This window comes from Zea mays, chromosome 9 (assembly GCF_902167145.1).
Source record: "Zea mays cultivar B73 chromosome 9, Zm-B73-REFERENCE-NAM-5.0, whole genome shotgun sequence".
NCBI lineage: Eukaryota > Viridiplantae > Streptophyta > Magnoliopsida > Poales > Poaceae > Zea > Zea mays.
The window spans coordinates 112,644,752-112,659,834 of NC_050104.1; the positions used below are offsets into that span (position 1 = coordinate 112,644,752).

Genomic DNA, 15,083 nt, shown 5'->3' on the forward strand with positions numbered 1-15,083 from the left:
CATTGCAATAAGAAAAAATGATGCCACGATAACGTGAGTATGAGCAAGTGTTGAGCCATCTGGGTCTGCCCCACTGTCTCAATATTTCATATAAACGTTGTAGTTTTCTACACTGTTGATAAAAAATCAGAGAATTGTTGAACTGCATATTCTGAAATGTTGATTGCACAAAAAGCACAATATGCAATAAACACAATGAATTACTACCTCCGTTCTTGAGTATTTATCGTTCACTTTCATTTTTTGAACTAAAACACGAGAAATAAATAACGGAGAGCACGAATTGCAACAGGACTAGGTAAGCGCATGTCTTGCAACGAGAAAAAGATGCCACAATAACGTGTGTGAACGCGTGTTGTACTCCTCTCAAAAAAGTTACGTCGAGAGCGTGATGTTTGCAACATCACTATTACATGACTCTCCACAAAGAATGGCAATTAGAGTATAACTCATGTTTAAATGTGAAATCTTAACAACCTATAGATTTTCAGACGGTGAACAATCTGGCATGCCCCGCATAAAAAAGAGAGATATTGGACAATGTATGCAATGATGAGAATAGTAATGATCTGGACAATGTATGAAATGATGAGAATAGTAACGATCACCTAAGGCAAAAACCACGCAGGTAATTGTAGCGGTGAATTTATTGGAATTTCTAGCATCCATTCATATGTTACAATTCAATTTAGTACATGGTACACTTGAAACAGAATCCCAATTTTATATCCAGGCCCAAATTTAATTTGACTATTTCCTAAGATGTTATAGTTTCAATACAGACAGTTATACTATAAACTCACATCCGTTTGCCATGTATTACCAAATTATGACCTTCTGAATGCAAAATGGGGAGTTGCAGGAAGCATGAACATCTGCTCAATTGTGAGAATGGGCGTGTGTTTCCCTTACCTTCCAGGTGCCCATATTGAGATATCCATCATGTAGAGAGTTCCTGCAGAGTGCAAAGATGCAACATGCTGAACAATTTATACAGTAGAAGAATGACGTAATTAATGGAGAGAAGTAATAAGAAGTGAGGAAACACATACGTCAAGGCAAAACCAAACACTAGCATCCTAATATGTGCTGGCATGCCATCAGGCCTAGTAACTATAATAGAATGCTCGTGATCTTTGGATGTGCCTTGGCCTGAAGAATTATCTGCTGTGTTTTTTGGAGTGTGAACCTGATTCAGTATGACTGGTGCCGCATTCAAAACTCCCAGTCCCATAAACATGTTATATTTGCTGAAGCTCCCAAATCCCAATCACAGATTGAAAAGACGTAGAAGACTAAAAAGGAGATCTCAAATCTCTACAAATAAGTTGGCACAATATCAAACAATTACTTGCTTGGATGAAAAACAATAAACACATATTGTATCTAGGATAATATATCATAATAACAAAATATAAATACTCGTCCGAAATTTAAGTTGAGATAAGGGGTAACAGATTGGTGCTGACCCGATAGAATTTTCTGACTTCTCCAATTCCCCTTTTCAATTCAGCAACTCTCTGAACTCTGCTTGTGAAGCTCTTCGAACCATGCACTGCATCAAAGCAAATAGGCAGAACAAGGTGCTAAACAGACGTGAACATGTAGGTTGGTCAATGCAATAGCAATGCAACCTGTCCCTTGAGGTGCATCAGCCACTGTGTCCATCGACTCCTCCACCATCACAAGGTCAATCAGACCAATTAGAGACAATGCCATTCCAACAAACATGGTGCAGCACCCCATCATCCTTGACACCAGCATGGTTCTTAAGGTGGTATGGTGAGGCAAGAAAAATGGCCACCGCCTGGACGCCTAGGCAAGGTAGGCGAGCAAGGCGCCTCGAATTGCTTGAGCGCCTGGACGCCTAGGCGACGCCTTTAAAACACTGGACACCAGGGGCACTCGCGTCCTTAGTCGCCAAGTAGAATTAGCCACCCGCTGAGATGACCTCTCTGGTCAAGGAGCCTGAGAGGTGGGCAGACAAGCCATCTAATCCAAGGATGATGGGGCCTGGTTTGCACTGATAGAGTTAGGTTATGCCGTCATGCCAGGGATGATGGAGTCTGGTTTCCACGTGGTAAAGGCAACAGCAAGAAACATTGATAGCAAGCATGTGCATTGTTATCTTTTTTCTGAAACTGTAAAAGAGCTATTCATATATGATGCATATTTGGATTCTTCAGCCCTTGTCGGGGCCAGAACCTAGAAGTACCTGGAAATATCAAGGCCATTTCTTAGCACCTTTTGCGCACGTAACTTTGCTTTCTTCTGGATACATCTCATAAGTCTTTTTGAGTTCACAGGAAAAAGAATGAAGTCAACCCATCAGAGAACAATTTTCATATACACTAATAAATAGTGCCATACTTAAAATTACTTGGTCTTAAGATTATATTAACTTCGATTGCCATGGGAAAAAGCCATGGTGCTATATACCTCTTCATGGAGTTCAGAAACAATCATCATAGGTATGTCCTGAGTGACAGCTCCGACGAACTGAACAACATAGTACAGTGTCGAACCTTCTCCAGTACAGTTAGTTCATGCCTGAAAGAGTTTCTGAAACAAAAGAGAGACATTCTTATACTCCTCCCATTGCAAATTATAAGACACTTTAACTTTTTGGTACATCGATTTTGCTGTGTATTGCTATGTATCTAGATGTACCAAAAAAAAGTCACAGCGACTTATAATTTGGAACCTAGAGTATATAATTAAATAAAAAATGTCATTGGTAACTAGCACAGATATTTCTTCCAAAAAAAGCTGAGCGCATATATTTGCATCCTAAACAAAGCTGGTCTGGGGGTTTTTCTTTCAAGATCACGAGGAAGGTTCTAATAATCCTTTTAAGATAACAGAATTATTAGTCAACTCAATAAAATAAGTACTAACACTCCCAGTCTGGATTCATCTTGGGCTCTTGGCTATGACTGTTCGACCATTGTCTCTCACCAACCTTAGCAGTGTTGAAGCACTGCATATATTATTATTTTTTTGTGGCAAATGAGTCACTCTAGCAAACGGTAGCTTCCAAAAGAGATGAAATAGAAGTGCATACCTATCCAAACCAATGGTGGGCTCATCTAGGATGACCAACCTAGGCTTCATCAGCATCTCCATGGCCATGCTGACCGTCCTCACATCGCTGCCACCTGATCACCCGCAGTGTGCCCATCGTTCAGTTTCCTCTTCTTATCTCACAATATCCACAACATATAAAAAATATGAGATCAGGCAAGAGAACATGAAACTCATTGAAATACAACAAAACCAACACCAATTGTAATTGCATTAACTACTGGATTTGGTTCATGAACGAGAATAGGCCCCTCAACCAAAAGCTGTTGTATGCTATATAAAAAAGAGATTGTCGATCATCTAAAGTGAAAATGATCTATAGATGACCTAGACATATATAAATAAAGATGCCAAACATTTCAAATGAAGTTTTTTTCATGAAACTATATGGTGGTGCTTCAGTGCTTGTAGCTTAACATAAGTTGAATGGATCATTATAACATCAGTCAGAACAAAACAACTTGTAAAGAACAAATTAGTAAGTTATCCTAGCATAATGTTAAAGTTAAGCTCTTTGCCACTCGGAAAAAAAGATATTAGTCATCTACAGAAGTAGGTGTATTATGCAACAATATATGAAGGCTTCATAAACAAGCACTCAGAAATCCTTAGGAGCCCAGGACGTCCTCCACTTCTCATATCAGATATGCCTGCATTGTGCCTGTCATTTTTTAAGCTTTTCTTGAGAAGTTAAGGCAGCTATATGATAGGTTTTGCACTTTCTTGACTAATTACATTTTAAATATCATAATTTATGATGGTCTTTAGACATAGTAATCAGGGGAGAAGTTTATAGTTATTTATTTATGCTACAACATTTGTCACACAACTGAACATTATAAACAATATAAGAACCAACCAATTAACCAACAGAATGTAAGAAATTTACCTAAGAAGATCTAGTAAAGTGCTCTCGTCGTCGATGGCAATAGTAATTTCCACATCGGTATCACGTCCTCACACCACCACTGCACTCGATGGCGATGTTGTGCACGTCGCCCTGGTCGTGGAACTGTGCCTCGGCCATGAACCACCACTGCCCAAATACGTGTCCCTGTCATGCCATAGGAAATGCTTGTGTCTCGCAGTTGCAGATAACCTTTCTATGTTTCTGCACAGCTATTGTTTCAGTTACAGTTACAGTATGACACAAGCATCCACAATCTTAAATAATCTAAATGTAATGCAAGAGGCAACATGATAATGACCTTACTAAATAGCATGGATTTATTTTAGCAGATACATAATCATGAATTTGTCCAGATTCAATGAACTTAGTCTAGCAATATTGTAAATTTTATGAGATTTGTGGACTGCACAGATCCGGAGTGAGAAAAGATATAAATAAACTAATTAGTGAAGTTTTCAAAAACTATCGCAACATCAATTTCCAATTCAGGTTTAAGTTAATACTTTTCATTTAGGCGATTTAGATCCAGGATAACATCTTTTATAATCATGCAGTTTTAGCATACAGATGAAGCCCTGGAATCAGATATGAACACAACGAGCTGTCGGGCATCATATACAAACAAAAAGAAAAACAAAGCAAAGCATATAACCCGAACAATCTGATGAGGAAGAGGGCATGTGACTCACCTTCATAGCTTGAAGGACAGAAGTCACGCTGCTGAAGAGGCGCCAATCTGGTCTGAGCGAGCGGCTCCTGCCACAGGCGCGCTCGGTCGGCGGCGCCCTGCAGGTGAAGCGGGAGGCCATGGTCCGCCACTACAGAGCGTATGCGGGCAACGTAGGGGAAAGGTGCGGACGATGCAGTTGGCTTTCATCGCCATCTATGGCCAACAGGAAGTGCTATTCCTCGCTCGCTGGCTGGCGCCACGGGCACCGCCGCCTGCGGGAGCCTGACGCCGGCGCGCGCGGAGGACACGAGGCGGACAAGGTCACTCTCAGCGTGCCGCTGGGCGCCCGCCGTGTCGCACAGCCAGAGTGCGCCGTGGCCGCACCTTAGGTCGAGCAGCGCCTCCAGGAACGCACCGTGCGCGTCGGCGAGGGCGAGGAGGAGTCCGCGGCGTCGCTGTCGCTGGCGTTGGGTGGCGCGGGGCTCCGGTATCGGCCTACCCTGGGGGCTGGGGCACTGCGTTGGCTGCATGGGATGTCGGCACGCACCTACACCGCCCCGCGCCTGATCATCTCCACCCACCCACCATCGTCGCGCGATGCTCGATCTGCTGGCCCCCGCTGGGCTGCACGCGCGAGCACCCCGCGCTGGGCTGCCTCCCCGAGCGCGGCACCGCCTCGGCTCGAGTGGCTGCGCGCTCCCGCCTCGGATCGCAGTGTCCCGTAAAGACGAGGCAAGCGATCCCCCGCCCCCACCACGCGCGGCGCGCATGCCGCATGCGCGCCCCGTCCTCAACCCGCGCGCCCCCTGTCTGTGCACTGCACGCCCGATCGCAGCACCAGACTCCCGGCGCACATGCGCACGCGCGCGCCTGCCGCTCCTCCGATACGTTCTCTCTGCTGCTGCGCACACTGGCACAGCGCGCGCTGTCCGCGGATACGCTCTGCCGAGAGAGGCCTCCAGCGCCGACACCGCCATGTTAGCCATGTCCTCCGGCGCCGCAGCACTTGCCACCAGTCACCATGGCCCCGCCTCACCCAACCTCTCGCCATCGAACCATCGTTACCGGTGAGATCGGTGCCTCGGACAGCCTGCGCGTCCAGGGTCCAAACCCTCACGCTCACACACCGACCCACCCACCTCTATAAATTCCCGCCGACCCCGCTTCCCTTCCATTCCCCATCAGAGATCTCTCCCCATCACCAAGCCGAACCGAGACCGAGAGAGCTTCCCCACACCCACAGCGGGGTGCAGCGGATCGCGCCAAATTCGACCGAACAATCGCGCGCCACTCGGCCCCGCCACTATGAGCTTCTCGTCCATGAGCAAACAGCAGGTGCTGGACGCCGGTGACGGGGAGGGGGAAGAGGTCGTGGAGCTTATCCCGGGCCTGCCGGAAGAGGTGGCCGAGAAGTGCCTCCTCCACCTGCCCTTCCTCTACCACCGTCTCTTCCGCACCGTCTCCTCCACCTGGAACCGCTTCCTCACCGACTCCCCTGCCAAGCCGCTGCTGTTCACTCCCGCGGAGGGGGCGGGGGCTGGCGCGGGGAGCGCAGCCATGGGCTCGTTGTCCTTATCGCTGCCCTTCCTCTTCGCCTTCGCGTTTGACCCTGTGTCGCGACGCCTCCAGTGCCAGGCGCTCGACCCTTTCTCGAGGAGGTGGCTCCTGCTCCCGCCGGTGCCCGGCGGCGCCGCGGCCGGGTCGTTTGCGGTGGTGGGGCTCCCCCGCCGCGGCGAGATCTACGTGATTGGGGGCGTCGAGGAGGGCAGCGACAAGGCGGTGACGAGCGTGGCCGTGTACAGCGCCGCGCGGAACGGATGGGAGGAGGCGGCGGCGATGCGGACGCCCCGCGGGTACATGGCGGCTGGGGAGGTGGGAGGGCGGGTGGTGGTGGCCGGGGAGGACGGCGAGGCCGAGGTGTTCGACCCGGATGCCGGGCGGTGGTCGCCGGCTGCGCCGCGCCGGGGCGCGGCGGTGGCGTGGTACGACGCGGCGGCGGCGGGTGGGAAGCTGTACGTGACGGAGGGGTGGGCGTGGCCGTTCGAGCGCGCGCCGCGCGGCGCCGTGTACGACTCCGCCACGGACTCGTGGTGCGAGATGGCGCGCGGGATGCGGGAGGGGTGGACGGGCTCTTGCGCCGTCGCCGGCGGCCGGATGTACATCGTGGCGGAGTACGGGGAGTGGCGGCTGAAGCAGTACGACGAGGCCCGGGACGAGTGGCGGATGGTGGCCGGCAGCGGGGTGCCCCCCGAGGTGCGCCGGCCACACGTCGTCGCCGGGGAGATCGGGGAGGTCGCCGGTGGGAGGCGAAGGATATACGTTGTTGGCGCCGGGCTGGACGTCGCCGTGGGCACTGTTTCGGCCTCAGACACCGCCGCGGCACCCGGCGTCCACGGCGTCGAGGAGGAAGTGGTGGAGTGGGAGGTGGTCAAGGGCCCCACCGAGTTCGTCGGGCTCGCGCCCTGCAACGCACAGGTCCTCTACGCATGACCCAGCCTTCGGGTAGAACAAACATCTGCATCGCCGAACCAAGACGTTTCGGCCCACTCCGCGCACCCACACGGGTCCACAAGCCCCGAGCCACATCACGTCGCCCCTGGCTGGTCCACATGTCAGTGAAACTTGACTGCTCCAGCGTCTCGCCGGCAGGAGCGAGTGCCCTGCTGCCAGACTGCCCAGATGGATTTTCCGGATGCGCAAGCACATGTATTCACAGTCACAGGCAGCACAGTCTCGCCACGTGGGACCAGTCTGTGAGCGAGCAGTGATGGGACTTGGAAGAGGCTGAGAAGTCTTTTCCACCTCGGGGAAAGGACAAAGGAGGAAGCGAGCAGGCAGGACGGATTATTTTTCTTTCCGTTTTGATTTGAGGTTTTTCTTGTACCTGTGTATATATTATATATTGGTATTGTATTTTGAGAAACAATGGAGAAGAAACCAAAATCAAAAAAATGTGATGTAATGATTTGAAACTGACCTCAGTTCCAGCTTGCAAAAGAACGTGATGTAAGCCTCTCAACCTATGTACTCTAAATTTCTTTTCCTCTAGACTAGTTGTCATCCACAAAATCGAAGTAAATTGTAGGAACTAAAATTGCGTTTTTATCCAATTTTAAATAAGAAATGAATTTTAACCCCTCTAATCTCCTTCGATTTTGAACTCGCAAATTAGCCCTACATAAATATTCTCTCTTAGTAATCCTATCTTTATATTCTTTTTATTTCTATTTCTATAATAACATTCCCTAAATTTCGTCATTTATATCTAAATACACCACTACCTTATTTATTCATTCTTCTTTTAACTTTCTACCTAAATGCAACGTGCGGTATTATTAATTGAAGAAAATAATAATTATTGAATAACACATATATCCGATCGTTTAAATTGTACGCGGTCATTTAATTGAAACATATTAGTTCAAATTTTAATTCTTAAACATGTTAGTAAATTGTACAATTATGCTTAAAATGTACTATATTTCTTGTCTACTATGTGCATTGTTACAAAATTGCACTTTATAAACAAGATTGGTACCGTCTTGTCCCGCAAGACATTGGCTTGCGTCACAAGACAACCATTGGCTTCTACAAAAAGAGTAGCTTGTGGTGTATAGCCGAAGCCACCATGGGCTATATAACACATGAGGCACGTCTACACTTCATTCATCACTTCCACCTCTTCATACCACAAACAGTAATGGATCCCTTTATTAAGTCCAATGTTCTCTTGCACATGGCTCAAGACATGGAAGCTGATGACGACGAACTTGAGTTAGCGACCATCCGCTATGTAAGGAGCCGCCGTGAACGCAACCAGCATCGACATGGTGGTTCCGTTCCGGGCCGAGTTCGGATCCCCCGAAACCATTTTGGCGGTAACTTGAGGATCTTAGCCGACTATTTCTTAGATCATCCAGTTTACACAGATGCCCAGTTCCAAAGGAGGTACGTATGCTATATTGGTTCTTCTTTGTTTCGAACACACTCAATTAAGCCATGTCATAAAATTTTGTGTTGTAGGTTTCGCATGCATTGCCATGTGTTCGAGCGCCTCATGGGGACAGTCCAACAGGTTGACCCGTACTTTGTATAGCGTCCAAACTGCGCTGGAAAGATGGGACTCTCCGCTTTGCAGAAGGTTGTTGCAGCCACCTACATCCTCGCCTATGGTGTTCCTGCAGATGTTGTGGATGAGTAAGTGTGCATTGGAGAGTCCACCACACATGAGGCTCTTCAACACTTATATAAGGCCATCGTAGTTGCGTTTGATCCGTACTACCTGCGCCCGCCTACTCCCGATGATATCACGCAACTACTCCAAGTCGGTGAGTCAAGTGGCTTTCTAGGGATGCTTGGAAGCATCGATTGCATGCATTGGGAGTGGCGAAACTGCCCTACCGCGTGGAAGGGTATGTTCGCATGGTGAGGGAAGCACCCCACCATGATCCTAAAAGCGGTTGCATCTTATGACCTTTGGATATGGCACGTGTACTTTTAGCATGCCCGGTAGTAGTAATGACATCAACGTTTTTGCATTGTTCACACATATTCTAAAGGCATCTCAATGCGGAGGATCCTCCGATTGCTTTCATGATAAACGATCACAACTACGACATGGGGTATTACCTTACGGACGATATTTACCCTGATTGGATGGCTTTTGTGAAAACAGTCTGCCACCCTTTTGAGCCTCGCACAAAGCACTTTGCAATGAAGCAAGAGTTCGCTAGAAAGGATATAGAAAGGGCGTTTGGTGTGCTTCAGTCTAGGTGGGCAGTGATATGTGGTCTTGCTTACGATTGGTCGCCAGCCAACATTCATGACATCATGATAGCATGGATCATACTTCATAATATGGTAGTTGAGGACGAAGGGCATATGGCCTGAATGCTACCTTCGACAACACGGGTGAATCTATTGATCCAACTCACGGATCTCTCGAGGAACACAACGCTTTCATCCTCAAACAACACGAGAAGCTTAAAGATCCAAAGAAGTATCAGGAACTGCAAAAGCACCTGATCGAGCATCACTAGACTCGTCTTGGCGTCGACATTCCATAGAAGGTTTACGTGGTCATGTGGTTAGAGAGTCCACCAATAAAATTCATTCTATTGTGTTGTTAGCGTGCTTTGTAGTTCTTCAAAGTTTAGCAAGTTAGTTTGATGTGTTCGTATTGTTCAGGTGTGGCCGTGCATGTATCCGAATTGAAGGTAGTGTGTTGTGTCTCTATTGCTCCAAGTGAAATGTGTGGTCCTTCATGGAAGCTTTACAAGTACCAAGTATTTGCATACCCAGCCAACTACTACGTTCATGAACATAAATTAAAAGAAAGCTCTAGATTGATTTTCTAATAATGTAATTTACATATAAAATTACTTAACATGAATGTTTGGTTAACAATGCCTACACAAGAAATGGCTCTAGTTGGGTGAGGGCTTGTTTGGGTGCCCATGTATTCCTCTCACACCAAACCACTCCAACACACATAGATCGAGAGAGATACATGGGTATCCAAATAAGGCCTAAAGTGAGCATGTAACAAAAACAATAGCACACATGTTAATGTGTTGTACCTCTCCCTTATAGTACTAGTATGAACATGACCTGAACATAAATTAAAAGGTCAAACATGATCAAACATACTACTAAAAAGTTCATAACAGAAGTGTTCATGCAAACTCCAATACAGTTCCTCACATGGAAAGGCGACACATGATTAAACAAACTACATTATGGTTCATAACAAAAATGGATACACAAATGAAGTTCTCATGCAAAGTACAAAGAAACTGATAACAACATATGATTTATTGCGCAAAAGATCCTCAAATTGTGCCACCACCTTGGCTAGAAAGTTTGGATATAATTTCTTGTTGCTTGAGCAGGTAGTATTGCCTTCGCATTGGATTGCAGTTGTTCAAATACTTCCCCATTATCAGTAGCTCCTGCTCTGTTTGTTGCTTCATTTTTCCATGTCTAGTCTTTCACGCTCAATGGTCAGCTTCTTCTCAATGTTCATTTGTTGTTTGCGTAAATGGATGTACTCCTGCAGTTTCCTCTCCTCCATATCGGTTGCATCCTGATACATGATCAGACGTTGCAAAGACAAGTCCCCAATCCATTGCAAGTGCTCATAGTTAGTCTTCGATGTCGTCATGGATTTTGGCTTCTTGCCCTTGGCCTTGCTAGAATCGTGTCCTAGAGATCTCTTTAATGTTGTGCTACCTAGTAGTGACTCTTTAGGATCCAAATCAACCATGTTTGACTCATTTGACACATGTGGTGTGTTGCACGGTTGTTGTCCAATGTGATGGTCCATCCATTTTGGTTCATCCTTTACAACTCCCTAGCAATTCAAGAAGTGAAATGGCTTCTTGTCAATAGACCCAAATCTCATAACTGTCATAGATGTCTGTAAAATAAAACACATGATTAGACTGGAGCTGCTAAGTTCACGTTGATTTGTTACAGAAAATGAAAACAAGTGATCATCCTCAGTGTTACCTTGTCTTCATCTATAAGACCACTAGGATTTTGACGAAGCACTGCAGCCATGTATCTAGAAAACAATGAACACTGCGACTTGCTGTTGTCTCATCTACTAATCAGGGACTTTGTGGACCTTTCAAGAGTGTCTCCATGCCTTGAGTTGTACAACTTTGTATTCCTATTCCAAAAACTTTTCTTCTTTCTGACCTGTGTTGACAATGGGATCACAACTCACATTGAGGCAAGCACGACACGACAAAAAGAGAAGTTAAGTCATCTTCATTATCACTAGAGCTACCCTCATCATCGGAAGTAGTATATTTAGGGTATCTCTAGAATACACCTTCTTCTTTTTGCCGTCCTTGTCATGAGGCATTTATGGCCGACGTTGGGGAAGAGAAGGCCCTTGTTGATGGTGATGTTGGTGGCGTCCTCGTCGAAGAAGGAGTCGGTGGAGCTCTCGTCGGAGTCCCATTCCCGCCCCACATGCGCCTCGCCACCCTTATTCTTATAGTATCTCTTCTCCTCCATATTCTTCTTCCCTTCCTGTCGTCGTCCCTATCACTGTCACATGTATATGAACATTTAGCAATAAAGTGACCAGACTACCACACCTGTAGCAAACCCTCTTGGAATAGGGTTTGTAGTCCTTCCCCTTCCTTTGCTTGAGGATTTGCTGGAAGCTCTTGATGATAAGAGCCATCTCCTCATTGTCGAGCTTTGAGGCGTCAATTGGGAGTCTACTTGGTGTAGACTCTTCCTTCTTCTCTTTCATTGCTTTGAATGCAACGAGTTGCACCTCAGGTGTGGAGGTAGTGCCTTGCTCCAAGTTGACAATGTGTTTGGAGTCTTTGATCATAAGTTCAAAGCTCACAAACTTGCCAATTACCTCCTCGGGGGACATCTGTTTGTATCTAGGATCCCCATGAATTAAATGAACTTGAGTGGGATTATGAAAAACAAGAGATCTTAGAATAACCTTGACTAATTCATGGTCATCCCATTTGGTGCTCCCAAGGTTGCGCGCTTGGTTGACCATTGCTTTGAGCCGGTTGTACATTGCTTGTGGCTCCTCTCCTTTGTTGAGGACGAATTGACCGAGTTCTCCCTCGATCGTTTCATGCTTGGTGATCTTGGTCATCTCGTCCCCTTCATGCGCCGTCTTGAGGTCATCCCAAATTTCTTTGGCATTTTTTAACCCTTGGACCTTATTATACTCCTCTTGACACAAGGAGGCGAGGAGTATAGAGGTTGCTTGGGAATTAAAATGCCTTATTTGGGCGGCCTCATCGGAGTCGTAGTCCTCGTCGCCTACCTGTGGTGCCGGTGATCCAAACTCAACAATGTCCTATATGCTTTCATGGAGTGAGATTAGATGGTGTCTGAAAGTTGCCTAGAGGGGGTGAATAGGGCGAATCTGAAATTTACAAACTTTAAGCACAACTACAAGCCGGGGTTAGCGTTAGAATTAAATTCGAGTCTGAAAGAGAGGGTGAAAACAAATCACAAGCAAATAAGGCAGATGACACGGTGATTTGTTTTACCGAGGTTCGGTTCTTGCAAACCTACTCCTCGTTGAGGTGGTCACAAAGACCGGGTCTCTTTCAACCCTTTCCCTCTCTCAAACGGTCACTTAGACCGAGTGAGCTTCTCTTCTCAATCAAACGGGACACTAAGTCCCCACAAGGACCACCACACAATTGGTGTCTCTTGTCTTGGTTACAATTGAGTTGGAATCAAGAAAGAATGAAGAAGAAAAGCAATCCAAGCGCAAGAGCTCAAATGAACACAAGTCTCTCTCTCACGAGTCACTATTTGATTGGAATGATCTTTGGACTTGGGAGAGGATTTGATCTCTTTGGTTGTGTCTTGTATTGAATGTTATAGCTCTTGTAAGGTGTTTGAAGGCTGAAAACTTGGATGCATTGAAGTGTGGTGGTTGGGGGGTATTTATAGCCCCAACCACTAAAAGAACCGTAGGTGAGGGCTTCTGTCGCATGGCGTGTCCGGTGCGCCAACCACGTCACCCGACCGTTAGGGTTCGACCGTTGGAGCTTCTGTCTTTTGGGCCACCGGACAATCAGGTGGTGCATCGGACAAGTCCTGTAGACTGTCTGGTGCGCTGTCTGGCGCGTGCTCTGACTTCTGCGCGCGCTACCGCGCACTATAGCGCATTTAATGTCCTCTGCAGACGACCGTTGGCGCGAAGTAGCCGTTGCTCCGCTGGCACACCGGACAGTCCGGTGAATTATAGCAGAGCGGCTCCCAGAATTCCCGAAGGTGAGCAGTTCGGAGTTGAGTTCTCTGGTGCACCGTGCACTGTCCGGTGGTGTATCGGACAGTCCGGTGCGCCAGACCAGGGCATACTTCGGTTGTCTTTTGCTCTCTTTGTTTGAACCCTTTCTTGGTCTTTTTATTGGTTTATTGTGAACCTTTGGCACCTGTAAAACTTATAGTCTAGAGCAAACTAGTTAGTTCAATTATTTGTGTTGGGCAATTCAAGCACCAAAATCAATTAGGAAACGGTGTAAGCCTATTTCCTTTTCAATCTCCACCTTTTTGGTGATTAATGCCAACACAAACCAAAGCAAATATAAAAGTGCAGAATTGAACTAGTTTGCATAAGGTAAGTGCAACAGTTGCTTGGGATGAAACCAATAATAATTTCTACTAGATATGCATGGATGACTTTCTTCTTATTTTAAAATTTTGGACCACGCTTGCACCACTTGTTTTGTTTTGCAATGTTTTTCGAAATTTGTTTTCAAAATCTTTTGCAAATAGTCAAAGGTATATGAATAGGATTTTGAGAAGCATTTTCAAGATTTGAAATTCCCCCTGTTTCAAATGCTTTTCCTTTGACTAGACAAAACTCCCCCTTAATGAAATCCTCCTCTTAGTGTTCAAGATGGTTTTAGATATTATTTTTGAAGAGGGTATACTAGTTTGAAATTATATAAAAAATAAGATACCAATTGAAAAATATACCATTTTAAAAAATCTTTTCTTAATCCATATTTGAAAGACTACATTTTTGAAATTGGTGTTGGTGTGGTCCTTTTGCTTTGGGCTAATACTTTCTCCCCCTTTGGCATGAATCGCCAAAAACGGATACTTGTGAGTGAAATATAAGCCCTTTCAACTACTTTCTCCCCCTATGGTAAATAATGTATGAGTGAAGATTATACCAAAGTTGGAGAGCGGTGTGGAGCGACGGCGAAGGATGAATAATTGATGGAGTGGAGTGGAAGCCTTGTCTTCACCGAAGACTCCATTTTCCTTTCAATCTATGACTTAGCTTGAAATACACTTGAAAACCACATTATTCATAGCAAAGAAAGAGATGATCAAAGGTATATATATGAGCTATATGTGCAAAACATCAATCAAAATTCCTAGAATCAAGAATATTTAGCTCATGCCTAAGTTTGGTAAATGTTTGCTCATCTAATGGCTTGGTAAAGATATCGGCTAATTGTTCTTTGGTGTTAACATATGCAATCTCGATATCCCCCTTTTGTTGGTGATCCCTTAAAAATGATACCGAATGGCTATGTGTTTAGTGCGGCTATGCTCAACGGGATTATACGCCATGCGGATTGCACTCTCATTATCACATAGAAGAGGAACTTTGGTTAATTTGTAACCATAGTCCCTAAGGGTTTGCCTCATCCAAAGCAATAGCGCGCAACAATGGCCTGCGGCAATATACTCGGCTTCGGCGGTAGAAAGAGCTACAGAATTTTGCTTCTTTGAAGCCCAAGACACCAGAGATCTTCCCAAGAACTGGCAAGTCTCTGATGTGATCTTTCTATTAATTTTACACCCTGCCCAATCAGCATCCGAATACCCAATTAAATCAAAAGTGGATCCCCTGGGGTACCAAAGGCCAAACTTAGGAGTATAAACTAAATATCCCAAGAT

At 46.0% G+C, this 15,083-nt stretch overlaps 1 protein-coding gene, 1 long non-coding RNA gene and 1 pseudogene across 3 annotated transcripts; 2 read left to right on the forward strand and 1 right to left on the reverse strand.

The window, feature by feature from the left end:
* Positions 1-727: 727 nt before the first annotated feature.
* LOC100381871 (LOC100281487-like pseudogene) lies at positions 728-5,771 on the reverse strand (annotated as a pseudogene). The gene is made up of 8 exons (NR_159429.1): positions 4,684-5,771; positions 3,974-4,138; positions 3,065-3,197; positions 2,440-2,562; positions 2,216-2,290; positions 1,470-1,555; positions 1,053-1,317; positions 728-955 (listed from the first exon to the last, which is right to left on the reverse strand). The product of NR_159429.1 is annotated as a protein-like pseudogene (transcript).
* Positions 5,772-5,866: 95 nt separating this feature from the next.
* LOC100274552 (F-box protein AFR) lies at positions 5,867-7,598 on the forward strand. The gene has a single exon (NM_001148907.1). It carries the CDS (start codon positions 5,970-5,972, stop codon positions 7,152-7,154), a length of 1,185 nt encoding a protein of 394 aa, NP_001142379.1. The 5' UTR covers positions 5,867-5,969; the 3' UTR covers positions 7,155-7,598.
* Positions 7,599-8,305: 707 nt separating this feature from the next.
* On the forward strand, positions 8,306-9,945 carry LOC103638863 (uncharacterized). Its single transcript, XR_559070.2, has 2 exons — positions 8,306-8,612; positions 8,688-9,945. It is a non-coding gene; the product is annotated as an uncharacterized lncRNA (long non-coding RNA).
* Positions 9,946-15,083: the final 5,138 nt, after the last annotated feature.

Bases quoted from the DNA above. Each gene is read 5' to 3' on its own strand.
- LOC100274552 (NM_001148907.1), top strand. From the start codon at position 5,970: ATGAGCTTCTCGTCCATGAGCAAACAGCAGGTGCTGGACGCCGGTGAC.